The 27,961-nt window shown below is 36.8% G+C and overlaps 1 protein-coding gene across 3 annotated transcripts in view; it reads left to right on the top strand.

Annotated features, from left to right (window-relative positions):
- The window catches only part of LOC115220343, a 79,718-nt gene that overhangs the window by 29,327 nt on the left and 22,430 nt on the right, over positions 1-27,961 (top strand). For all 3 annotated transcript variants that reach the window (XM_029790447.2, XM_036509975.1, XM_029790446.2), the window contains exon 2: positions 23,198-23,341. In XM_029790447.2, the coding sequence (XP_029646307.1) occupies positions 23,198-23,341 (144 nt within the window). The remainder of the gene's footprint in view (positions 1-23,197; positions 23,342-27,961) is intronic.

Genomic DNA, 27,961 nt, shown 5'->3' with positions numbered 1-27,961 from the left:
TAATAAATTAGTTATACTTTTACAATACACAAAATATTCTAATTATTATACAATTCCTAATAATATTTAATTATAAAAATACTGTAGGATTCGTATATATATATAAAAAAATATACTGTAGGATTTTTTTAATATATACCATAAATGGCTATGGAGGTCCACCTGAGCAAAATAGAAATCAAAGGGGTCTATATGCAGAAAATGGTTGAAGACCATTCTCTACAGTAGTGATGCTAATTTGTTAATCACTACAAAACTTTAGAACCTCCCTACAATACCTGCAGGGTGATTTGAAATTAAGAGTTATTAATTTAGCCATGCATAATGTCTCCAACACATTGGATTGTTGCCCACTACTGGGAAACTTCATTTTTATACACAAATTCAAGGTAGAGGAAATATGCTATTTTCTTTTGCTTTTTTTCTGTCATTGGAAAGTTTTGAGTTTTGCTGAACTCAGCATGGCATATTAACAAAATATTTGTCAAAGCCATTTTATAGCTAGTGGGACTGCAAAGCTGCTTTGTACATAAAGAATAAAATGTTTTGAATGCCACAACAATGCACTATAATACAAACAACGGACTATAAGAACTGTTGTAATTTAATCAACCATTGCCTGAGATGATATTTCGGAATAACAATTCCTTCAGATATCCCTAGGAATCGCTGCTATAATCGGTTATAGCAACGACTCCATCAATTCCTAGGGATATCTGAAGAAGGAATTTTTATTCCGAAATATCATCTCAGGCAATGGTTGATTAAATTACAACAGTTCTTATAGTCCGTTGTTTGTATTATAGTGCATTGTTGTGGCATTCAAAACATTTTATTCTTTACAAACTCCCAAACTGTTGAAGGAATCCAGGGTAGAGTTAGACCCAGGAAGACATGGGATGAGGTGGTCAAGCATGACCTTCGTACTTTGAGTCTCACAGAAGCTATGACGAAAGACCTCTGGAGATATGCTGTGACTTCGAAGACCCAACAAATGAAGTGAGTTCATGGCTCGCAGGACAGCCTTTTGTGCTAACCTTGGATCGTAGAGTGATCCGCTGTTCTTGAGAAGACCTATTGAGTCAAGTATGTTAACACCAACATCAAAATAAAAATTCAAATGGAAATTGTAGTTAAAACACCCGTGCCGGTGACACATAAAAAGCACCAACCGATCATGGCTGTTTGCCAGCCTGCTCTGGCCCCTGTGCTGGTGGCACATAAAAAACACCCACTACACTCACGCAGTGGTTGGCGTTAGGAAGGGCATCCAGCTGTAGTAACACTGCCAAATCAGACTAGAGCCCGGTGCAGCCTTCATGGATTACCAGACCCCGGTCGAAACGTCCAACCCATGCTAGCATGGAAAATGGACGTTGAATGATGATGATGATGATGATGATGAAACAATACACAATGCTTCAAGCGAACTACAATACTCTCCTTTCTCTACACCTGTTTTGTACAGTTTTTTTGTTGATTACAAAACGAATCTATGTATTGATTTATGAGGCTTATGTTTTATTGTTGTGGGAATGGGGAATTAAGTGTACTCATTGTGATTTTTAAGTGCTTTGGTGATGTAATATGAAGTGTCTGCAACCTGGAATGAAGGCTATTTTCTCGAGTCATCTTGCAGGTTCTTACTCTACATTTCTATGGTACATAATGTTTTGTGATGGAATGGGTTGTAATGCCTATAGCCAGGAATTCAGACCTGGGTACCATAATGATTTATTTATCAAGTACAAAGTTATTTCTTGTTAGTTGAGGGAGATACACTTGATTGAATCAATCAGTTCTAGAACAATGGATTCTAGAATTTCAAAAGAGAGATCAATGAATATGTAGAGGTCACACTCTGCATTTAACGTGTATTCTCCTGACAAATAGACTAAATTAATCAAAGGAAACCCAGACAGAACTATTGCCGGTATTGTGCAGGGTGTCCACAAAGTCTGGGTACATGGAGTAAATAAAATCATAACATAAAGAATTAAATATAAGAAATAATAATTTCCTAAAGTATTGTTAATTCCCATGTACCGGAACTTTATGGACACCCTGTAGTTTGAGGGATCCAAAAACCAAGTATTCAGTTACACAACATGCTGATAATAGCTAAAAGCTCTTTGAAATAATATTTGTTTAGGATTTCTTTTTATTACATTGTACTTATGTATCTTTTGTCATGCCAGCTGTTTTTTTTTTTTCTCCTTCTGTTTGTGTCGGAGACAAATAGAAATTTGGCGGGGTTGATGTTCAATGAATTGGCTTGGGGAGGTAGGGTGGAGAGAAGTGGCGGGAAAATAAGCAAACCTAAACAACACTTAACTGTTTGGTCTGCTGCTGACATCATAAAACACTACAACACAAGCTGTAAACAGCATCACACTGATGGCATGTCTGTTACAATTGCCTTACTCCTCTCATTCCCCCTTTTTTTCTTTTACACATTGCCTGCAGGTGATGTGGATTGCACTTCCAATTTCTAATATTGTCTCCATTGCAGCTGTCTTTCTCTGCTTCTCTTTGACTGCTCTCAATTTTTTTGTTTACCTCTCTCTCTTTTCACTTCTCTTTCTCTTCTCTTCTTTTCTCTACTACCTTATTTTTTCTTTCTGGCTTTTCTTTTTTCTCCTTATCTTATTCCCCCCTTCTCTTTATTTTTACCTCCTTTCCTCCTTTTATTTTACCTTGAATTTTATTTTTTTACCATTGAAATTCTTAGATTTTTTTTTACGTCGCTTTTATTTTCAACTGTTTTTTCTCTCTTTTTTTTTTATAAAATACATCTTTGCCCCCCCCCTCTATTTCTAATTAGTTCTTACTCCTTTCTGTTATTCCCTGATATATTTTTCAAGATACTTTCTGCATTTATTTTCATTATTCAGTTTCCCTCAAGTTGTCCAAAATATTTTACATTTCTTTCTCACCTTCAACTGGTTCCACCAATAAACTGCTCTGTTGTTCTCTTTGGTCTAAGAATAGTTTGTTTTTGTTATGATTAAATCAATATGCTCTCTGTTCTTATCTCAATTTCCCACTCACTCCCTTTATCACTCCCCAATCTCATTTATTTTTCTTTTCTAGACGATAAAAATAATTTTTTTTGTCTGAAAATATATTTTTGTCTGAGTAAAAAAAAAGAAAGAAGTGTTTTAACAAATTGTTTTAGGAGCGAGGGAGGGAGGAAAGAGGAGGGTGGTGCCCTGTACCTTTGCGCTGAAACTTGGGAGGGAATTACTAAAGGTTGCAAGTCTTGTGTTTAAGTGTTTGGGAGATGAGACAGTAGGGGGACAGGAGGAGACAGTGTAGATGCATCTGTTGTGGCCATGTGTGTGTTATAGTAGTAGTAGTATATTTGTTACTCATTTACTTGTTTCAGTCATTTGACTGTGGCCATGCTGGAGCACCGCCTTTCGTTGAGGAAATCGACCCCAGGACTTATTCTTTGTAAGCCTAGTACTTATTCTATCGGTCTCTTTTGCCGAACCAGCATCGGTTGTCAAGCGATGTTGGGGGTAAGGACAATCACAACACACAAACATATGCATATATACGATGGGCTTCTTTCAGTTTCCGTCTACCAAATCCACTCACAAAGCTTTGGTCAGCCCGAGGCTATAGTAGAAGACACTTGCCCAAGGTGCCACACAGTGGGACTGAACCTGGAACCATGTGGTTCGTAAGCAAGCTACTTACCACACAGCCACTCCTATGCCTATCTGAAAAGAGACGTGGGGTTGATTTGTTCAACTAAAACCCTTCACGGCAGTGCCCTAGAATGGCTACAGTCAAATAACTGAAACAAGGGCATCCAGCCATAGAAACCATGCCAAATCAAACTGGAACCTGGTGCAGCTCTCTGGCTTACCAGTTCCAGTCAAATCGTCTAACCCATGCCAGCAAGGAAAACGGACGTTAGATGATGATTATATATATATATATATATCTCCCTCCCTCTCTCTCTCTCTCTCTCTCTCTATATATATATATATATATATATATAGAGAGAGAGAGAGAGAGCAAGGGGGTGATATATATATATATATAAGTATATATACACATACATACATGAATAATACACACACACACACACATATATACATTTACAAAGGCATATATATATATATATGTATGTATGTGTGTATATAGATAAGCAAATATAAAATGTAATAAATATATATATATATATATATATATATATATATATATATAATGTAAGATAAATATTCAACTATAATGTAAATATGTGAATAGAAAAGAAAATAACTGGCTTGTGTCTATTGGGAATCAAGCCGCATATCCCCTGGGGTGCATGCGTGTGTCAGCACGCGTGCCTTTGCCTCCCGCACTTATCTTTCAGCCGGCTGTTTTTGTTTTGTCGTTTGTGGGGGTAGTTAACTTTTTTTTTTTATCATGGCCTTCCTAAAGCTTGCCAGCCTTCTCAAATTCCAGGTATATCTTGATGCTGAAGCACAAAGCACAAGAAATGTGGGCTGGGCTTGACTTGCTTCTCTCATCAGTTCACCTAGTTCTTATCACATGCAAAATATTTTCTTACTTGTAATAGAAAGGCCTCAAAAATTAATTTATGCACTTTATTGAGTTTAGAGGTGAAACTAAGTGAGGTAGTTTAAGAAAAGAACTATACATATTTTACTTTATATGATTATATATTCTTTTAGTGCCTCTTGAGCAGGTCATTATATCATTTATTATTATTATTATTATTATTATTATTATTATTATTAATATTATTAAGGCATTGAGTTGGTAGAATTATTAGCACACCAGGCAAACTGCTTAGCAGTATTTTGTCTGAGTTCTGAGTTCAAATTCCGCCGAGGTCGACTTTGCTTTTCATCCTTTCGGGGTTGATAAATTAAGTACCAGTTACACACTGGGGTCGATATAATCGACTTAATCCGTGTGTCTGTCCTTGTTTGTCCCCTCTATGTTTAACCCGTTGTGGGTAATAAAGAAATAGGTATTTTGTCTGCCACTACATTCTGAGTTCAAATTCTGCTGGGGTTGGCTTTGCCTTTCCTCCTTTCTGGGCCGATAAATTAAGTACCAGTGACACATTGGGGTCGATGTAATTGACTAGTCCCCTCCCTCCCAAATTTCAGGCCTTGTACTTTTAGTAGACAGGATTATTATTATTATTATTATCATTTTTATTATTTAACTAGTTAACCATTTAACTAATTAATTCGTTGATTATTTGACTAATTGTTCTGTCAGTCAGTCAGTTTGGTTAGAGTTCTTTTATCACCATTTGTGACGTCATCAATAGTATGCCAGCATTACTCCAGGTCTGCCTTTTAGTTGCAGATTGTATATTTATATATATGGAGAAATGCGTGAGTGTGTGTGTGTGTGTGATAGAAATAGAGAGAGAGAGAGAGAGAGAGAGAGAGAGAGAGAGAGAGAGAGAGAGAGAAGAGAGAGAGAGAGAGAGAATGCATGTATCTGTGTATGTGTGATGTATTGACTGGTGTGGATTCTGTGTTGTGTCAAATGTAATGCTTATTTATTCATATTATTTTGAATCATTCATCCATTATTTTGTAGCCCCGGGATCAAAATATAATGGGATTGTATATTTTTTGATTGACATTGTAGGGTAGTTGTGAGAGAAGCCTGATCTGGTCTGGTTTGAACATAAAACAAGTAAACTCTTTTGGCCAGATATATAGCCTCAGGCTGACTTGGGAGTGGATTTGGTACACGGAAACTGAAAGAAGCCTCTGTGTGTGTGTGTGTGTGTGTGTCTTTGTATCACCACTTCGCAACCAGTGTTTATATACTCTTTTACTTGTTTCAGTCATGTGACTGTGGCCATGCTGGAGCACCACCTTTAGTCGAGCAAATCGACCCCAGGACTTATTCTTTGTAAGCCTAGTACTTATTCTATCGGTCTCTTTTGCTGAACTGCTAAGTTATGGGGGATGTAAACACACCAGCATCGGTTGTCAAGCAATGTTGGGGGTGATAAACACAGACACACATACAAATATATATATACATATATACGACGGGCTTCTTTCAGTTTCCGTCTACCAAATCCACTCACAAGGCTTTGGTCGGCCCGAGGCTATAGTAGAAGACACTTGCCCAAGGTGCCACGCAGTGGGACTGAACCCGGAACCATGTGGTTGGTAAGTAAGCTACTTACCACACGGCCACTCTACGTCCCTGTAACTTAGTGGTTCGGCAAGAGAAACTGATAGAATAAGTACCAGGCTATACAAAAAAAAAATATTACTGGGGCCAATTCATTCAACTAAAATTCTTCAAAGCGGTGCCCCAGTATGGCCACAGTCTAATGACTGAAACAAGTAAAAAAAGATATTTCCCATAGATAATGGCCATTGCCCCAACTAATTTCCAGTTAGTTGTGAGCATCCTTAGTAAAATAAATACCTCACTTATACGAATTAATGTGAGCCTTGTGAGGTACACATGTACGTAGTTAACACACACACACACACACTCATGCAAGTGCATGTATACACACACACACACAGACACACAGAGTTGTTTATCTTCTTAGCCTTGTGGATGTCTCTTGGTGTGTGTGTGTGGGGGGGTGAAACGTTGCCCCTACCTTTGCTTACTTTCTCCCCGACTCCCTTCCGTTATTATTACAACATATGTCTTACTGCTGTTATTTGGCCCGTTTCGGTTTACATTTAATTCATAATAAACCCCTGATCTGAATTTAGCCATATTTAAGAAAGGATCTTATGGTATATAGATTTTTTGCTCAAATGAAAATGAAGGCAACTATTTAAATTTAATCGTAAATGGTTTAAAGTTGGGTGGAATCAATACTAAAATTCTATTCTAACTTTTGTTTCCAAAAGGAAATGATTAAATTCACTGCAGTCTTGAGATGTTATAAAACCCCTATCACTCTCTACCAGACATGCGTAGCCAGGATTGCATTCTCAGAATTTGTGTGTGTGCACATGTGGGGCATCTGTGTGTGCGCACGTGTAGGGCATCTGTGTGTGCATGCATGAATAAATCTATATTTAAAATAAACAAGAATGCATGCCTGTTTGTTTTAAGTTTGGATGAGATTTTGGTAAAGGCAAAGGATAAGTTGTTATTATATTGATGTGGTAGTAGGTAGGCATGTTTCTGATTATCAAGCAAAAAACTTGCAAAGTTTATGCAGGCACTGCTGTGGCTATGTGGTAATAAGCTTATTTCTCAACCACATGGTTCTGGGTTCAGTCCCACTGCATGTCATCTTGGGCAAATGTCTTCTACTATAACCTCAGGTTGACCAAAGCCTTGTGAGTGGATTTGGTAGGTAGACGGAAACTGAAAGAAGCCCATCATATATATATGTGTGTGTGTGTGTGTTTGTGTGTGTCTGTTTATTCCCCACTGCTGTTTGTTTACATCTTTGTAACTGAGCAGTTTGGCAAAAAGAGATCAATAGAACAAGTGCCAGGCTTAAATAAAATAAAAATAAGCACTGAAGTTAATTCATTCAACTAAAATTTCTTTAAGGCAGTGCCCCAGCATGGCCACAGTCCAATGACTGAAACAAGTGAAAGAAGATGCATTCATTCATCTATCCATCACTAGTACTTGTGAAAATTCTATCTCAACGATGTAGTCCATTAGTTTATAACTATTTACCAGACCACTGACATCTAGTTACTGCAGGGGGAGGTTGGATTGTACAATATAATTAAACATGTGTCTTGTTTATTTATAGTACATGATGAAACAGGGTGTATTGGATTAAGAGAAGATACTAGAGGCAGTGGAGTGATAGGTATGTCAGATAGTTATGTCAGCACCTTTTCAGTTGTTAGTTTTCTCCCGTTATTTTCTGACTTTGGGTTCTCTTTTTCCAGGCCCTATAAAGTAACTGAACATATAGTATAGTCAATTTAATCTATTATAAGCTTTCTTTATAAATTTCAAGGTACATTTAAAATGATGTTCCACCAGCTTTTTCACAGAGTTGGGAAAACCCTGCAGTTTGTCATAAACTCCTAAATACAAGCTGTTTTGGGTTTGGTTAGCTTTTTGGCTGAGTGACTTTGATTTTAATTTATTTTACACATTTGCTTATTTTGATATAATACATATAGGATTTATTCTTTGAAATGACTTATACCAACGGCTCTGATACTTTTTTCTATGACGGCTCTTTTTAATTTGTTAAAATGTTACAGAATCTTCATCTGATCTAAACATTTTCAATTATTGAATCAAGTTGAACAGTTATTAAAATTTCGGGCTGAGGATTTTTTTTACCACCATCATCATTTTAACGTCCACTTTTCCATGCTTGCATGGGTCAGATGGCATTTGTTGAGACAGATTTTCTTCCTGTTGCCAATCTGCACCTGTTTCCAAGCTAAATAAATAATCTTTAGCTTTCAAATTTGGTTGGAAGTCTGCTTTAAGCACACCATATAATCCTTCATAATTCATTTACTTTTGGAAATTTTCATAATTTTTTTTTTTTTTGAATTTGTATCATACACATGGGAAATCACATGCCTATGAAAAAAAATGTTTTCTTCTAATTTTACATAATTAAAAAAAATTCCTTTTTATTCATAGTTTAAAAATACACACAATTCAAACTTTTGGCTTAAATTCCAGTAATAGATCATTAAATATGTTTATGGGGAGAAAGGTATGAGGATGTTATGCGCTAAAAATAACAGCCCTTAAATCATGCACCATTTTTTGGGGGGGGGGGGTTGTATAATCATGAATTCCCATGTGTAGAACACAAATTTGCCAAAATTTTCTGAAAATTCTAAAAAAAAATTTTTAATTACAAGGGGTTATATGGTGTGCTTAATGCAGAATTTCACCACTGATTTTATTTACTGTCTACCAGATCTGATTCCATGGGATTAATGTAATTAGACAGGCTTTTTAAAGTTTCATGTTCATATCCATGCTGTACACACAGGTGAAAAATGTAACTCATCATATATTTTTGTGTTCACCTCAACTTCAGAGATATCATCATTTTTAGAATGACAGTGTAGGACAAGTATGAGAGGTTAGATCTGGTTAGTTTTAACATAAAACAGGTAGAATATTTGGGCTGAATATGACTGGATTAGAAGGTTAATCTTTTCAGCAATTAGAATTTAAAAAAAGTATGTCACCTCAAAAACCAATATCTATGTGGTGTATTACGATCAAAAACCACTGTCTTCATAGTGTGTAAGATAGACATGCTTTAACATAACCTGGGCTATTGCCAAGAGCTTGTAAGAATGAAGAGTACATAAATAGAATTTGCACAACTGTAAAAGAAACCTGTATGACACTGGTGACACTGTGGATTTGCTACTGTGCCACAATATAAATTACAGCATAGAACACAAATATGTATATAAATATAAATCAGGAGCTCTGAGCTGATTTCAGCTTTAACCTAAAACAATCGTAACAGAAATCAAATATGGGATAAATAGGGCTGTGTGGTTACAAAGTTCACTTTGCAACCATTTGTTATAAGATTTGGTCCCATTACAAAATACCTTAGAGGTTTTCTATTCTTAACTTCAGATGGACCAATACCTTATGAATGAAATTCAGTAGATGGAAATGGTGTGGAAGCCACCCATTTGTATGTATAAATGTATGTGTGCATGTGTATGTATGGGTGCGTGTGTGCGTGCGTGCATGTATGAGGAGAGATGGGTGGCCCCATCAGTCTTGGCAGAGGTGATATTGATTTATATTCCTCGTCAAAAAACTCCACTCGCTTGGCAGTTTGAAATCAAGTTTGACAGCAAGAAGGGAGTCCCAACAAGTCTCATCCAATATCAGCATGGAAAAGGGGATACAAAAATGATAATACATGATAATTATGTTAAATGATGGATAGTGTGGAATACAAGGTGGTTTCAAAAAGTTTCCAAACTCGTGCTGTAGTGTGCCAACAGATAGCAGCACATGGTTGCATGTGCAATGAGCGCTAGCAGTGACCTTCATCAGTGACATCATCATCATCGTTTAACGTCCGCTTTCCATGCTAGCATGGGTTGGATGGTTCAACTGGGGTCTGGGAAGCCAGGAGGCTGCACCAGGCCCAGTCTGATCTGGCAGTGTTTCTACAGCTGGATGCCCTTCCTAACGCCAATCACTCCGTGAGTGTAGTGGGTGCTTTTTACGTGCCATGGGAGGCTGGCAGCAGCCGCGATCGGTTGGTGCTTTTTACGTGCCACCGGCATCACTTCCACATCCACCATATTCACCAGATATTGCCGCACAAGGTGACTATTTCAAAGGGGGTGATGTTAGAACTTAGGTTAAATAAGTCATTTTTTTATTAAACATAATTAGTTCTGGAACTTTTTGATACCGCCTCTTACATAATTAACCTCTTTAAATATGTGATGTTGATGCAAGTAACATGGATGTTGTTGGCCAACCTGGCTGAGAACAGATTTACAATCCCGTTTTTATATGAATAATTGGTTAATAGTAGGAGGGGTATTTAAATTAAAACTGATTTCTAAATTTCTTCTTCTAAGATATATGATAGGTGTGACCACATTTGCTTGACTTAAGAGTTCAACATAATTTCAGATGCATTCAAAGCTGCACAATGTGAAAAACTTTAATTAAATAAACATATCTATTCTATTACATTCTATAACAAAGAGGCACAGACACATAAAAATGCATGAAAGGGTTTATATTCATCTGTTGGGTTGGCCAAGAAGTTTGTTCAGTTTTTGTAGACATTCTAATAAGTAGCTAACTCCAGTCTTCCTTGTGCATACACACTTGTTAGAGACTTGACATTGCAATATAGTTCAACACAAACTTGCAATGAGGCATGTATTGTGTGTGCATGGAATCGCCCTAAAAATGGACAAAACACACATTGTCAACACTGCATGCTTTTTTTTTATTTTAACAATGGCAAGGAAGTGGTGGAAACCTGCAGGAAGAAATATGTTCTGTAGAGAGAGGCAACTGTTATGGAATGTTTTTGCCTGAAATGATTTTCAAGATTTCAACTGTGAAACCTTTTGGTTCAAGATGCACCATGCACTGGCCAGCCAACAGCAACAAAATGAAGGTGCTAGTCAATACCAGCTCCTGTTCTATGATCAAGGTGATCACAGATATTCTCCAAATATCCACACAGGATGTTGAGACCCATCTGCATCAACTGAATGAGGATAACCTTGCCTAATGGATTTCCATCTGCAATTTGTTGCAGGAAGCGAATGATGACAAGGGATGAAGAATGGGTTGTCTAGAATGATGTGAAGCACAAATGATCCTGAGAGAAAAGTGGCAAACCACCACCAACAGCCTCCAAAGCAGAATTTCACCCAAAGAAGATTATACTTTCATTTTAGTAGGATTGGAAGGGTTGTCTTATATAAGCTTCTTCCCATGGACAGGACCATCAGTTTAGATATGCACTCTGTCCAACTGGACAAATTAAATGCGGTGATCCACCAGAAGTGTTCAGCACTTTCTGACTGTAAGGACTTTGTCTTTCACCACAACAATGCCAGACCACACACTTCTTTGTAGGCATGGCAGAAGTTACTGGGACTTGGTTCAGAAGTTCTGTTGCACCCTCCATATTCACCGGTCCATTTGCCTTTATGTTTCCACCTGTTTTGGTCTCTTCAAAATTATAGTCACAATGTTCTAACCATTTCACTTTTCATCTTGAAGTATCTGTCATATTTGGTTTGAGGATATTTGGAACTACCCTTCATTAACAACCAAAGTCTGTTCTCATTTTATTGTCCATACCAAATATAGTTTTCTTATTAGTTATTCTACAACTTGTGACATCACTGGTTTGTTAACCTTCAATCATCTATACATATATAAATGGCAGTCTGTTTGGTTGTCTGTTTGTGTCAAGTTACCATCTACACCTGTTAACGAATCTTCATGAAACTTTGCATACATGTTAAACCAGCATCCAGTTTGTTACTAGGCTCATTGAAAAAAATCTATAATCAGACAGCTAGGGCCCCTAGATGGGGTCCAGATATAACCCATCTCTTTTCTTTTAACGGCCAATGGGAAATAAACCATTCAGTTTTCTTTATTTTTCTATTTTGCCCAATGGTCATATCTCCCTCCATTTATTAGAAAAGCAATACCATTAGAGTGACAAGTTGGCAGTGATTATGGTGTATAAATACGTGTGCATCCTACATTACGTGGATTTTCTAACAAGAAGTTGTCAGACAAGGTCAGTGATACTATCAATCTAACCCCTGGCCTGAATAAATATATAAATTTAATGACATTTCATAGACCTACCTAAGATTTTTCATTTAAGACACATTTGAGTAAAATCTTACCATGGGTTGTGGAGATATCAATGCCACAACATATTTCAAATTTTACCATTAACATACAGTTTCCATGACAACTGTGAAAACGTTTTTCAAAATATTACATTTTATTTGGTATAAATATAGTTGAGTATGTTTATTTCTTAGTATTTGAACTGTTAGGGTAATTTTTGCACTTTACCCAGAACAACCCTGAAACAAGTAAATAGTATTTTCCTCAACAATAGATCTACTTATTTCGGTTAGTGACTTATTCAGGAATATACCATGAATGAGGATGCCGATCATGTCATTTCAGCCAATTGACAGGCGCTGCATGAAGAACTTTGCAGAGTTACTGACATTGATTTGTTATTATCTCATATCTGATTTGCCTGTTATTACGTGACATGCTTCATGATTTTGGTATACTTACCTTATTGGTATTTCCTCCTAATTTCTATATACTCTGGGAATACATGAAAGCCCTTTCCAGGGCTACTTTATTTGAATTGTTACTATCGGGTAACTAATTTGCATGCTGTTACATAACTGACGCCATGATTTTGGTATTCATAATTATTGGGATTTCCTAAAAACAAGATCCTGTGTAAGACAGTTCGGTATTCTCTGTAAATGCACAAAAACTGTTTTGAGGGCTACATACCTTGTATTGTTCCTATTGGATTAGCGAAACAATTATGAGAATGGGACCAAGAGATAAGCCCCGCTTTTCCAGGAATTATCAGGTACGTCAGCTTGTAGGGTATATAACTTGGCTGACATAAGGATTGAACTCATGCCCACATTCACCTATTGTCCCTCAATAATTACAGATTTATTCCTCTTCTATATACCAATATTAAACAGAAGTCAACAACTCTTTCATACCACAATACTTTAATCATGAGAAACTTGAGAAGTGCTATAAATGATATCTAATGGAATCTCTCTGAAGTTGAGGTGAACACAAAAATATATGATGAGTTACATTTTTCACCTGTGTGTACAGCATGGATATGAACATGAAACTTTTGAAAGCCTGTCTAATTACATTAATCCCATGAAATCAGATCTGGTAGACAGTAAAATCAGTGGTGAAATTCTGCATTAAGCACACCATATAACCCCTTGTAATTAAAAATTTTTTTTTAGAATTTTCAGAAAATTTTGGCAAATTTGTGTTCTACACATGGGAATTCATGATTATACAAGCCCCCCCCCCCCAAATGGTGCATGATTTAAGGGCTGTTATTTTTAGCGCATAACATCCTCATACCTTTCTCCCCATAAACATATTTAATGATCTATTACTGGAATTTAAGCCAAAAGTTTGAATTGTGTGTATTTTTAAACTATGAATAAAAAGGAATTTTTTAAAATTATGTAAAATTTCATTACTGTATTTATTTTGAGATACTATGTATTTCTTTCAATTATTTTAAATATAACGAAGAATTTAGTAAAATAACTTGGTCATCATTAAGCTAGTGTTAGGAACATAAATTGTGACCAAGGTCTGGTGGAAGATTTTAATTCAAAACTTACGAAAATGAGACATTTGTACTACAGAGCCAGAGCCGGGTTGGTATCAAAAGGGTTAAACATGTTCCAAATTTCAGTACCTATGATAGGCTACTGGTCTTGGTTGGAATTGAGTTTGAACTCACGAAAAGATTCATAGATAGTTTCCTACTTTAACCTTAATAGCAACTGATTATTAAATTTCTTTCTATAACCAGACTTTTTTTTTGTGCTGATGTCAGATGTTTCTGTAAAATCAAGTGTTGATATGAGCTATTATAGGAATATATTTTGGTATGAACTGTCAGGAATATTTTGTACACATGGATTAACCAACAGGGGTCAGTACATTCATGTAGGCCCTTCAGTCACAAACTGGGTGTCATATCAGTTTCTCAAGTAAACAAAGTAGTTAGTTTTTGCATGTGGCCACAATATTCTACCTCTATTAAGATGTTTATATCAACTATTATCATACATGCCAGTAGTAGGTGTAGTAGTAGCAGCCGGCAGCAGTGAATACTGGTGTTCGGTTAACAAAAATTCAATAAAATTAAGAAGCCGAAACCAAAAATTAAATGAAATGTTATTTTTGTTGCTGTCATCGGTATTGTGATGGAAGGTCACAACACTGATAACTGTGAGGCCTTTCCTTTTACTACAGGAAGTCAACAAGGTTATTTAGTGCATGTCTAACATGCTCTGAGGGCATTTTTTTGACATGACAGCTCTTGGGTGTAATTCAGTGTGAAGGGCTGCGTTAAACACCCGCTATCTCTCTGCGCTTTGTGATGATGGTAGCAGCAGCAGTAATGCTTGCTGTGGTTGCACTGACATGAATCAGTGCAAAATACAGCAAGGTCAAGTCAACTGCAAAGAATAATAAATTTACTCACCGTTTAATGGTAGGATTTAGACGGATGCACTTGTTGGGTAGTGCCCTTTGACCCCTGTTACCTAGTGTATTTTTTTGATTTTGATTTTTTCCTGTCATCTTACGAGTATCAACACCACCATTACTGCTATTACTATTATCACCACTATCTCACAGCCTTTCTGATTGGGTTGTGTTTGTTACTACATTCACTAGAAATTACGTAATATCTGCATGGCCAGTTTCTTTTGTTTTATATGACCTGCAGTATTGCATGAAACCCAGATCAGGCCCATGTGGCACTCATATAGCTGCTACTGTGCTCCAGTATAATTGTCAAGATAAAGCTCTCAACGATTCTATTAAGTCACAAATCTCCTTTTATCGTATCACTTTTTAAGACAACCTTTAACAATACTTAATATTGATATCTCCAGGGATACAGGCATCCAGCAACAGGACCTCCGTAATGCTATGATGGACCATGAAGTCTGGCGTAACATAGTAAATTCCATTGTCTCGACCACAGTCGAACAATAATAACTAATATCATGTGGTTAGAAAGTTTGCTTCACAATCATGAAGTTCCAAGGCTGGTCCCATTGCATGGCATTTTGGGCAAGTATCTTCTACCATAGCTGCATGTCCCAAACCTGTGAATGAAATTGAATAAACAAAACCTGGAGAAGCCCATCAGAGAGACTAATTAAACCCTTTAGCATTCAGATCTCTTTGTCAAATGTAATGCTTATTTATTCATATTGTTTTGAATTAATCATTCATTTGTAGCTTCAAGATTTCAATGGTGTGTTTGTATACTTTGAGAATGACATTGTAGGGTAGGTCTGAGAGGTTGGATCTGGTCACTTTAGCATAAAACGCATAAAATATTAAGGCCAGTTATGACTGATTTAAATGCTTAAAGGGTTAAAAGGCTACCTTTCTGGCAGGCTTTTCTGCATTAAAGGTACCATGTATGTGGAATACTCTATATGGTACACATGTAGCAACTACACATGTAGTGGAGGCGCAGTGGCCCTGTGGTTAGGACAGCGGACTTGCAGCCGTAGGATCACGGTTTCAATTCCCAGACTGGACTTTGTGAGTGTTTATTGAGCAAAAACACTTAAAGCTCCATGAGGCTCTAGCAGAGGGTGGTGGGGAACCCTGCAGTACTCTTTCACCCAACATTCTCTCACTCTTTCTTCCTGTTTCTGTTGTACCTGTATTTCAAAGGGCCTGCCTTGTTACACTCTGTCATGCTGAATCTCTCCAAGAACTACATTAAGGGTACACGTGTCTGTGGAGTGCTCAGCCACTTGCATGTTAATTTCACGAGCAGGGTGTTCTGTTGATCGGATCAACTGGTACCCTTGTCGTCGTAACTGACAGAGTGCCACAATACATGTAGTAAGGGTACTCTATCACTAATACAATGAGAAGAGATGGTAGTTGGTTAAACAACTGAAGTGACACATTGGTCAAAACTATTTAGCTTGTGTAATTGATTCAGAATATATTGACCAACTTACTCTTTTTCTCTTCTCATGTCATTGTCCCTAATAATTGTCAGCTTTGGAATTTGAGCCATCAAACCTTATGCAGGGAACTTGTTATGAGCAAATATCAACTCTGGTTCTTTTAATTATTGAGCTGACTTCGAAAGTTTCTCCCAGTTAGCTCTGTTTGGACTGACATATGATACAGAAGTAGCTAATTGAGAGCCATCAGTATATGGCATGTTTCATTATGGTTTTGTTACTGCAGTATATGAATACTAGCACTATGACCCGGCAATGCTGGGTCATAGTGCTAGTGCATGCATATACAGCTGCGTGCATGTGCACATACACGCGAGTACTGTCCAAATCTCTGACTAATCACATACAGCTAGCTGGCATTCAATTGGTGTATCAAGTTTCGGGTATTTTGATTGGGTTTTGGATAGAAAATTCACAAAAAAGTCACTTCTATTGATTTTTTAATGGCTTTGCAAGGTGACTGGGGAAATATAAAGATGTGCACGACCACCCTTGGACGGTTTTGAATGACCATAGAAAGTACGAGCCCTCTAATGGAAAAATTATGGATTTGTATAAAGGACATGCACACAGACAGACATTTTGCCTTTTATATATATAGAGAGATATATGTACTAAATTTCACTCACAGCTTTCCTAACTTCTTTTAAAATGTACAAAAACACCACAGTATTAAATTCTTTTGATAACATGGCAGGTAAATAGGAAGGGCAATCGTAGCTTGAATAGCAGCTAAAGCGATAGTCTAACTCATAGTGTCGGTCTCATTGTTGGCTTTGGTGAGTCTAAATATATATCATTTTGATATGTAAAAAAAAAAAAATGTTTGGCTAAGAAAGCAGTCATCATCTTCATCGTTCGACAGTAGGCGAGAAAATGGAATTTACTGTTACGCAAGACTTCACAGTCCATCATAGCATTACGGAGGTCATGTTGTTGGATGCCTGTATCCCTGGAAATTACATCAGGGTAGGAGAGTGTGCGCCCTCTGGTATCGCGAGCAGATGGCTTCCAGAGGAGAAGAGTAGAAATTACCTTGTTTTCAGTTATTTGCTGAAAATGCAAATAATTTGGCTAAGCTGCAAAATATTGTCATGAATAAAACATTTTCACAAAAAAAAAAAAAAAAACCACCAAGAAAAAATAACCAGAAATTATTGCCAAAATAGAACTGACATGAGAGAATCTTGTGTATAATAGAAGAAAGAGAAAATCTTATTTTTACAAATAAGAAGATATAGAAAGAAATTCATAGTTGTTTCTGGTTTTGCAGGTTTGTTGGGTTTTAGAAATAGCTTACGTGTCCTTTATTCTCTGTTTATAGATTGATACCACCTGTAAATAATAGTGGAGAATCACTAAATAACAGTGAAATTATAATAATAATAATAATGATATCCTTTGCTGATGTTGAAAAGTCTCTTTATAAGATTTCTGATGATTTTCTCTACCCAAGAGGAATAGGAGGCACGGTTGAGTCTAACAGAATTTGAATGGTGAGCTAAAACTATAGACTGTACACACATTACTCAGCACTGTTAGTGCTAAATCACCCACTCTTTTCAGTTATTGCTAAAGTACAGAGCACATATATTTTGAAAGAAAAGGATTGTGTGATGTTTATTGACATCTCAAACATTTAATCCTATTGTAAAGTCAACTGTCGTCTCAGCTTTCTTTGATCAAAGCATTAGATCTTTGATCTAATGCTTTGATCAAAGCATTAATTGTCTTCACATTAGATTGTAAATCTTAGCTGTTTATAAGCCAGCCTAGTGACCCGGTCAAATGCCCAAGCAACAAGCTGATTTTCAGCTACGATTAATTAAGGGAAAAATTTAGCCATGTTGATTAAATGTTTTTTAATAAACTATATCTGATAATTTTACTATTAATCGGCCTCATTACTGACTTGACTGCCCCGTTTATCTCCTGCAAAAATGCATCAATCAGATAAAGCCTCTTGGTAGACAGTATTACTTGTTTGGTTATTGGAACCATGATAATTCCTCAGTATCTCCAGTTCTGAAAGAAGCATGGGATTGAGAAATCCAGACTGATTGCTTTAAAGATCTGTCCTTGTACTGAATGTGAAAATGTGCATTTAGCATTTAAACTGACCACATCAGGTCCATATATTCTAATGTTTTATGTTCAAACCAGCCAGATTCAGCCTCTCACACCTACCATACAATGTCATTTTAAAAATATACAATCAGCATCTTTGAAATCTTGAAACCACTTGATGATATATAATGAATTCAAACCAATTTCAATAAACAAGTATTACGTTTGACTGAGTGATCTGAATGCTAAAGGGTTAAATCTCTCGAGATAGTATGTCAGAGAATAAAAGGTGATTGCAGTGAATGAGAGCAGCAGAGAGTGAGCGGATGGCATTCAAAATGAACTGTAACAGGGGTATTTTTTTAATTAAAATTGAATTAAGATTTTACTGTTATTTTAAATAAACAAATAGGCACAGGAGTGGCTGTGTGGTAAGTAGTTTGCTTACCAACCACACGGTTCCGGGTTCAGTCCCACTGCGTCGCACCTTGGGCAAGTATCTTCTACTATGGCCTCGGGCTGACCAAAGCCTTGTGAGTGGATTTGGTAGATGGAAACTGAAAGAAGCCTGTCGTATATATGTATATGTATATGTATGTGTGTATATATATATATATATATATATATATAATATATATATATATATATATGTATATATATGTATGTATGTATGTGCATATGTTTGTATATATATATGTATATATGTATGTATGTGCATATGTTTGTATGTCTGTGTTTGTCCCCCCCCCCCAACATCGCTTGACAACCAATGCTGGTGTGTTTACGTTCTCGTAACTTAGCGGTTCGGCAAAAGAGACCGATAGAATAAGTACTAGGCTTACAAAGAATAAGTCCTGGGGTTGATTTGCTCGACTAAAAGGCGGTGCTCCAGCATGGCCGCAGTCAAATGACTGAAACAAGTAAAAGAGTAAAAATATTTAGATTACATTAATTTTGTATGAGATTTTATGCAGATTATGGTATTACAATACAAGACAAAGTTAAAAGTAGGAGCAATATTGTGTTAATGTGCTTCTACCATCCTACCCCTCAACCAAACAAATTCAACCATGAATAAAAATAGTTTTCTTCTCACTCTGCTGGAGAATACGAAGCGAGAGATATCAGTTGCCTCATGAAGTGTTTAATCGTATGTCATCTTGATTATGTGATAGTGCCTTGCTCCAGTATCAAGACTGTTTTATCAAAAAATCTGAGAAAGAGGGGATGGAGGCAGGAAGAATAAGTCTAAGATAAGCAAGATTTATATTACTTTCAGAGATGAATATGAGATGTGAATTATTAAGCGAGGAGAAATGACACAAAAGTATAGGTTAGTAGAGAAACAAATGATTTATAAAGGGCAGAGGGGGAAATCCATCTGAATGGAGAGTGAAGATAACATAAAGAAGGTGAAAAGAGTTATCTTAAATGGATCATGATAATAGAAATAAAAGCAACTGTGCAAAAGGAAAAAAGTTTGAAGAAGAATAATCAATGTTATTTTACAATAGACTGACTGATACTATTTTTCCCTCTCACCATATATATATATCTCCAGTTAGCTTTTAATAATATCATCATCATCGTTTAACATCCGTTTTCCGTGCTAGCATGGGTTGGTCATAAAAGAGTACAGCAGGGTTCACCACCACTCCCTGCCAGAGCCTCGTGGAGCTTTAGGTGTTTTCGCTCAATAAACACTCACAATGCCCGGTCTGGGAATCGAAACCGCGATCCTCCAACCGTGAGTCTGCTGCCCTAACCACTGGGACATTGCGCCGCATGTTGAATATGTTCACACAAGTTCCCACTATTGTTTTTCATGTAAATGGAATTTGTGTAATTTAGTCTCTAAATAGGTAACAAATTGGCAGAGTCGTTAGAACATTCTACTGCCCACTACCAGAAAAGTACTTCAATAGTGGACAGTGAAGAACTATTTACAGATGAAAGCTAATAACTCAAACTATATTAGATATCATCATCATCGTTTAACATCCGCTTTCCATGCTAGCATGGGTTGGACGGTTCGACCGGGGTCTGGGAAGCCAGGAGGCTGCACCAGGCCCAGTCTGATCTGGCAGTGTTTCTACAGCTGGATGCCCTTCCTAACGCCAACCACTCCATGAGTGTAGTGGGTGCTTTTTACTCGCCAGGCGGGGCTGGCAACAGCCACGATCGGTTGGTACTTTTTACATGCCACTAGCATGGAAGCCAGTCACAGCGGCGCTGGCAACAGCCATGTTCGGATGGTTCTTTTACGTGCAAGTTTTTAGATTAAATGATTAAATGTGCATTTGATACATGTATTAATATTTAGAATGAAGTTGATTTGCTGTCTCCTGTAACCTATTATCATACTAGATGTTGTTAAAACTGCAAGCAACACTATATTGCTAAATCGTGTATTGTTGTAAACTGCACTCATAGAACCTGTATCATAACTTGAAATGAAAAAAAATACCATCATATGGTTACAACCTCGATGATATGCAAATATGATCTTTAATAGCAACCAGTGCCATATTATAAAACAGAAACAAAAACATAACAGTACCATATTATTTATTGTTGTCAATAATGTTCTTTTTCTCTGCCTTATTTTTCTTCTTATCCCCATTCTTCGTCTTTCCCTTAACCCTTTCGTTACCAACCCGGCCAAAACCTGCTCTGTAGTATAAATGTCTTGTTTTCATAAGTTTTTCATTAAAATACACCACCAAACCTTAGTTGCAATTTATGTTCCTAACACTAGCTTAATGATAATAAGTTATTTTACTGAATCTTTGTTATATTTAAAATAATTGAAAGAAACACAGAGCATCTCAAAATAAATACAGTAATGAAAGGGTTAAACTCTATCTTTCACTTTTCATCTTCACACTTGAGCTATCCTTCTAAATTTCTAGCATTTTATTATATTGGAAACTTGCAAACAAAAAAGATTAATATACAAATACATTAGACTCCTGCATATTATATAGGATCCCAAACACTGTTGTAAATACAATATACTAAGGTTGCACATTTCTTTAGCATTTTCTTTAGCTTTTTTTTCACTTAATTTTGAAAATAACAAAGTATTTAGGAAAATACCTGTCATTGTAAGGTGGCAAGCTAGCAGAATCATTAGCATGCCAAGCAAAATGTTTAGTGGCATTTTGCCCATCTTTCCACGTTCTGAGTTCAAATTCCGCCAAGGTTGACTGTGCCTTTTATCCTTTCAGGGTTGATAAAATAAGTAGCAGTTGAGCACTGGGGTCAGTGTAATTGACTTACCCCCTCCCCTGCAGTGCTGGCCTTGTGCCGAAATTTGAAACCATTTATAAGCAAATGTTTGGAAAACTGTATTTTCCAGTATACAAGTTGAGAGAGAGCATGTAGTAGTGTTAACTTGTAAACATCATTACTATCTTGTCAAATCCTATTTTATTTCACATGGTATATTTGGTTAATAATAGGTTACAGGAGACAGCAAATCAACCTCATTCTAAATATTAATACATCTATCAAATGCACATTTAATCATTTAATCTAAAAACTCTCCAAGAACCACATTTTTGTAAATATCTTTACTGATAGAGTTATTAGCTTTCATCTGTAAATAGTTCTTCACTGCCCACTATTGAAGTACTTTTCTGGTAGTGGACAGCAGAATGTTCTAACGACTCTGCCAATTTGTTACCTATTTAGAGACTAAATTACACAAATTCCATTTACATGAAAAACAATAGTGGGAACTTGTGTGAACATATTCAACATAGATGGCATTAAAAGCTAACTGGAGATATGTATGGTGAGAGGGAAAAATAGTATCAGTCAGTCTATTGTAAAATATCATTGATTATTCTTCAAACTTTTTTTTTTTTTTTGGCACAGTTGCTTTTATTTCTGTTATCACGATCCATTTAAGATAACCCTTTTTACCTTCTTTATGTTATCTTCACTCTCCATTCAGATGGATTTCCCCCTCTGCCCTTTATAATCATTTGTTTCTCTACTAACCTATATATATATATCACATAATCACATGGCTGTCCAGGCTATCAGATGTTACTACACATCGCTGGTCACAACATGCTTCATATTGTTTTAGCCTTCAGTGACGCCACCCCGCTGGCTAAGTGAGCAGGCCAATATATATATATATATATATATATGTTTGTGTGTGTTGTGTAAGCACGTACATATGTGTTTGTGTGTGCATGTGTATGCATATATATGTGTTGGTATGTATGTATTTATATCAATATATACATCGATGTAAATAGTAAAAAAAAAAATGTTTCACCTCTTGCAGTCAGGTTGATATAGTCTGATAAATTATAATCATATTTACATTTTTTAAATCTTTTATTTTTTTGCTTTTATATTATCCGCAGCTGTGACTCTTTAATGAACAGATTGCAAGTCCATTATGGTTTTATTGTGGCTCTTGTCTTCATAGCTATCATTGTACTTGTTCTTTTTATTTCTGCTCAATTGTATTCCTTTTATTGTCACGTAATGTGATAAAATTGATTTAGTAAACTATGTTTCAAGGTAATATATTTTGTTTTCATAAAGTTAAGTGAACTGGTAGAATCTTTAGCACAACAGATAAAATGCTTAGTAGTGTTTTGTCTGCCTTTATGTTCTGAGTTCAAATTCTGCTGTGGTTGACTTTGCCGTTTATCCTTTCAGGGTCAATAAAATATAGAGCAGTTGTGAACTAGGGCCGATGGAATCGATTTACCCCCTCCCTCAAAATGCTGGCCTTGTGCCAAAATTTGAAGTCAAAATAGTTTGTTCCCATTAACTTACAGTTGCAATATACACTATGTTGTTGTATTCACTGTATTTCTTTGTTTATTTTTCAGGAAAGTCCGACAGCTTCTAGAAGATGGTATTGATCCCAATGCGCTGTTCCATGATGACGATATTGCCCCAATTCATTTGGGCCCTGGAATTAATAAATCCATCACACATTTACTGCTTGAATATGGTGGCAACCCTAACCTCAGGTATTTATTTGCCTTTTCTCTATATTTTTGATCGCCTTACTGGCACCTGTTCTGGTGGCATGTGTAAAAGGATTCGAGCGAGGTCGTTACCAGTACCGCCTGACTGGCCCCCATGCCGGTGGCACGTAAAAAGCACCCACTACACTCTCGGACTGGTTGGCGTTAGGAAGGGCATCCAGCTGTAGAAACTCTCCCAAATCAAGATTGGAACCTGGTGCAGCAATCTGGTTCGCCAACCCTCAGTCAAAATCGTCTAACCCATGCTAGCATGGAAAGCGGACGTTAAACTATGATGATGATGAGGATGTTTCGTCTGTCTTTTGAATTCTAAAACTACTCTCACCCCCTACTTCGATGATGTTCAGAATCTTGATGTTTTAGGCAACCATTTAAAAATTTTTTTTATATGTTATTCATATGATAGTGGAGGCACCTAGCTTAGTGGTTAGGGTGTTGGACCCATGAGTGTGAAATTGTGGTTTCAGTTCCTGAACTGGGTGATGCGTTATGTTCTTGAACAAAATATTTCATTTCATGTTGCTCTGTTCCACTCAGCAGGCAAAAATGAGCAATCATGCAACGGCCCAATGTCCTGTCCAGGTGAGGAATATATACACCATGGAAACTGGGAAACCAACCCAAGTCTATGTGACTTGGGAAGGATCTTTATCTGTTTTTTATTCATATGATAAGGCTGGTGATGGCAGATTTGGTTTCTTGTGACTTCAAAGTTCCAACCAGCTAAGCCCATCATTGGACAGCTGATGATGGCTTAGTTGACCAAAACTTAGACAATGTTATCCTTGTTAAAGAATAATATATATTATTAGCGGTGCAAGGCAAAAGAGAAGAGGGGCTGCAAATATACTGCCTGCACCGACCCCTGATCCTCGTACTTGTAAATCACTGCCGAGATTCAAATGTCACATTCGACATAAGCAATATAATTCTGACAAAGGAAGTGCGGGGTGTCGGTTCCTCATACATCAAGACCAACAGGAGAACCCATCATATATATATTTACTAAAGATGTGACTAAGACTCAGTGAAGCCCTAAAAAGTTTTATGAAGAGGTTGATTTGGGTGATTTCTTGAAAAGTTTGGCAGCTTTATCTTTAGCCATTCACCTATTTTATGTCTTACACTGTTCTTAGTAGTGAACTTATTTTATTCATATTTGTCTGGGTTCCTGTCACTTCACCTTTATTGTTAATGACAGGAATTAGCCTAAATTCTTAATTATTCATACTGACACACACACACACACACACACACACACTGTCTTTCTCTTCTGAAAACCACTTAAGCACTTCCATTCTCCTTTATCCCAATGTTTAACACATTATCTCTCTCTCCCACTCTTCCTACATCCTCGGGGACACTTCCTCTCTTTCAGCCTCATAATTCCCACCTCTTGCTTTTCCTCTTTATTCTCTCCTTTTTCTTTCTTTCACACACACACACACACAATCTCTATATCTCATACATACTCACACACACACACTCTCTCTCTTTCATACACTGTCTGTCTGTCTCTCTTACAAACACTGTCTCTCATACATACACACTCTCATATACACACTCAAACTCTGTCTATCTCTCTCTCTCTCTCTCTCTCTCACATGTGTACATATACAGGTTTTCAGCTGTTTCTCATCGTTACTATTACTAATTAACTAATGCTTTAACTCTCATTAACCAATACTTTTCTAATTATATCCTCACTTGGTGTCGTGGTGTATTACATTATATATTCCTTTCGTAAATTCATGTTGCTGATGGACATCTGGAAGACTAACAGAGAACTGTAGAGTATATGTAAGATGGAGCCATATGGCTTTGTGGTTGGACTCATGATTGTAAGATTGTAGTTTCAATTCCTGGACCAGGCATCATGTTGTGTTCTTGAGCAAAACCCTTCATTTCATGTCACTCCAGTCTACTCAGCTGGCAAAATTGAGTAATCCTGCTACAGGTCAGTGCTCCATCCAGTGGGGGTAATGTATATGCCATGGGAAGCAGGAAACTGGCCCTATGAGTCTATATGACTTGGGAAGGATCTTTATCCTTTATATGTGGGGTGGTCAAGAGGAAGTACTGTCTGGTGGACTGGCAAAAAGTGTGGAAGGTATATAAAGTAGGAAAATAAAAGTGCCAATTGGTACATTGGGCAAGTCTTCTACTATAGCTGTAGGCCAACCAAAACCTTATCAGTGGATTTGGTAGATGGAAACTGAAAGAAACCTCTGTGTGTGTGTGTAAATGCACGCGCATGTTTGTGTTTCTGTACTTGTCTTCCAGCACTGCTTCACAACTGGTTTTGGTGTTTTTCCTTCCCCATAACTTAGCAGTTCAGCAAAAGAAACTGATAGCATAAGTACCAGGCTTATTAAACTAAAAATCCTTTGAGGATATTTTGTAGCTTCAAGATTTCAAAGATGTGATTGTGAATTTTTAGAATGACATTGTAGGGTAGATGTGACTGGTTTGAACATAAAAACTGTTAGAATATTTGAGTCAGGTATGGCCAGTTTAACCCTTTCGTTACTATATTTCTGACCAAAATACACCCCTCATGAGTTTCAATTAAATTCTAAAATGATCATGAATTTAGACTAGTTTCATTAAACAACTGTAACTTTTTTTACTTATCAACATATTAATGTGATATTTGGAACATAATTAAAGAAAAGGTTCTTAATCAATTCTATTAAACTAAAAATCCTTCAAGGATATTTTGTAGCTTCAAGATTTTAAAGATGTGATTGTGAATTTTTAGAATGACATTGTAGGGTAGATGTGACTGGTTTGAACATAAAAACTGCTAGAATACTTGAGTCAGGTATGGCCAGTTTAAACGCTAAAATGTTGGATGTATTTTCCTTAGTTAAAAAGTTTCCATGTTGTTTTGCTTGTCTTTGTTTCTATTATAGTTCAAGTTATGAAATCAAGACCATTTATCATCTTTTGTTGATCACTTGTTTCAGTCTTTGGACTGTGGCCATGTCGGGGCACTGCCTTGGAGGGTTTTAGCCAACCAAATCAATCCCAGTTTTTTTTTTTTTTAAGTTTGCTACTTTTACCAAACTGCTAAGTTATGAGGATGCGAACAAACAAACACTGGTTGTCAGGAGGTGAGGTGGGGCAACAACAAACACATAAATATGTAATATATATTCTTTTTACTACCCACAAGGGGCTAAACACAGAGGGGACAAGCAAGGACAGACAAACGGATTAAGTCGAATACATTGACCCCAGTGCATAACTGGTACTTAATTTATTGACCCCGAAAGGATGGAAGGCAAAGTCGACCTCAGCTGAATTTGAACTTAGAACATACAGACAAAATACCACTAAGCATTTTGCCTGGCATGCTAATGTTTCTGCCAGCTTGCCACCTTCAATGCAGCCACCCTTGCGTCTATATAATGTTCTTTTACATTCTGAGTTCAAATCCATACAAGGCCAATTTTGCTTGTCAACTTTTCCAAGGCCAATTAAATAGTACCAGCTCGTTACTGGAATTGATTTGATCAGCATTTCCATTCCCCTATCAATGCTCTGAACATTGTTAAAAAAAACCCCAACATTATAAATAGTTCTACTTAGCTGCCTCTTCTCCTTTGTTAATTATACTCTTTAACAATGCTCTTGACGAAGCACAAATGCCACAGCTTCCCATTTTCTTCTCTCACTCATTATAAATTCTTGGTATTTATTTAAGGAAAGTATATTTACTGTGCAGATGAAGTAGGCAACTCTTGAAGCTTAAGTTTATCTTCTATTGCAGACGTTATATGCTCTTAGACAGCTTTACTTATCTAAACCATTGCTTATTTTAGAAGTTTTAAAGTGGCAGGTACCAACCTTATTGTTATCAAACGTTTCTCTGAATTGGTTTTGTAACCTTGTTTTGCTTCTTGGTAGGGACCCGTTCACCTTCCTTTGCTGCTAATACTTTCCTACCTTCTGTAGAATATATAATTAGAGCTGCACTACATAAAATGAATGTTGGTTCCTTACACTGTATCGATGACAAACCAGCCTGGCAGTTCCTTTGTTTCTAGGCTTTACATATACTTGATAATTTATACAAGTCATGGCCAAAATGTAGCCCTTGTGAATTTAGGAATTTTTTTGTACTATGGCCTACCTAATGAAGATCATGTCTTATGTGGCCCATACCTGATTTATGCAGTACTCAGAGGGTAGTGGATTGACAGTAGTTGCCTTGTGGTATTTATTTATAGCCTTTGAAGGTGGCAAGCTGGCAGAAACGCTAGCACGCCGGGCAAAATGCATAGCCGTATTTTGTCTGCTGTTATGTTCTGAGTTCAAATTCCGCCGAGGTCGACTTTGCCTTTCATCCTTTCGGGGTCGATAAATTAAGTACCAGTTACACACTGGGGTTGATATAATTGGCTTAATCCATTGTCTGTTCTTGTTTGTACCCTCTATGTTTAGCCTCTTGTGGGTAGTAAAGAAAAAGGTATTTAATTTATAGCCTTTTACTTTCTGAGTTCAATATTCTTCCAAGCTTAACTTTAACTTTCTGGGGTCAATAAAGTTGCAGCAATTGAGTCACTATAATTGACTTGAGTTTTAGTCCTTGTGCTT

Source organism: Octopus sinensis, linkage group LG16 (genome assembly GCF_006345805.1).
Source record: "Octopus sinensis linkage group LG16, ASM634580v1, whole genome shotgun sequence".
Lineage (NCBI taxonomy): Eukaryota > Metazoa > Mollusca > Cephalopoda > Octopoda > Octopodidae > Octopus > Octopus sinensis.
Note: the sequence above shows the minus strand (reverse complement) of the source record. Positions and strands in the feature narration are given on the sequence as shown.